The 274-nt window shown below is 69.0% G+C and overlaps 1 protein-coding gene across 1 annotated transcript in view; it reads right to left on the bottom strand.

Moving 5' to 3' along the window:
• Positions 1-271, bottom strand: part of LOC104537385 (cytochrome b561) — a gene marked incomplete at both ends in the record, with an annotated part of 1,155 nt that extends 884 nt beyond the window's left edge. Inside the window, 2 exons of the mRNA XM_010180243.1 lie at positions 6-64; positions 137-271. Of these exons, the coding sequence (XP_010178545.1) occupies positions 6-64; positions 137-271 (194 nt within the window). The remainder of the gene's footprint in view (positions 1-5; positions 65-136) is intronic.
• Positions 272-274: the final 3 nt, after the last annotated feature.

Below are 274 nucleotides of genomic sequence, written 5' to 3'. Positions count from 1 at the left end.
TGCACCGGCTGGGCGGCGCAAGGGAGGCACGGGGGAGCAGGAAAAAACCACAGCCCAGGAGCCACTGTGGGGGCACAGGGGGCGGTGAGGGGGCACTGTGGGGTCCTGGGGGGCCCAAGGGCTCCCCAGCCCTCACCTGCAGGAGGTAGAGCACGAAGGCGGCCATCCCGCACCAGCTGTGCAGGCTGTACATGTGGGGGATGCCCCTGCTCCCGTGGGACTCGAAGACAGCAACGACACCTGCGGAGAGGAGCCCGTTATCGCTCTTGGGGGG

The sequence above is a fragment of the Mesitornis unicolor genome, unplaced genomic scaffold (assembly GCF_000695765.1).
Source record: "Mesitornis unicolor isolate BGI_N332 unplaced genomic scaffold, ASM69576v1 scaffold44512, whole genome shotgun sequence".
Lineage (NCBI taxonomy): Eukaryota > Metazoa > Chordata > Aves > Mesitornithiformes > Mesitornithidae > Mesitornis > Mesitornis unicolor.
The sequence above is the reverse complement of the archived record's forward strand: the minus strand, read 5'-3'. Positions and strand labels throughout refer to the sequence as shown.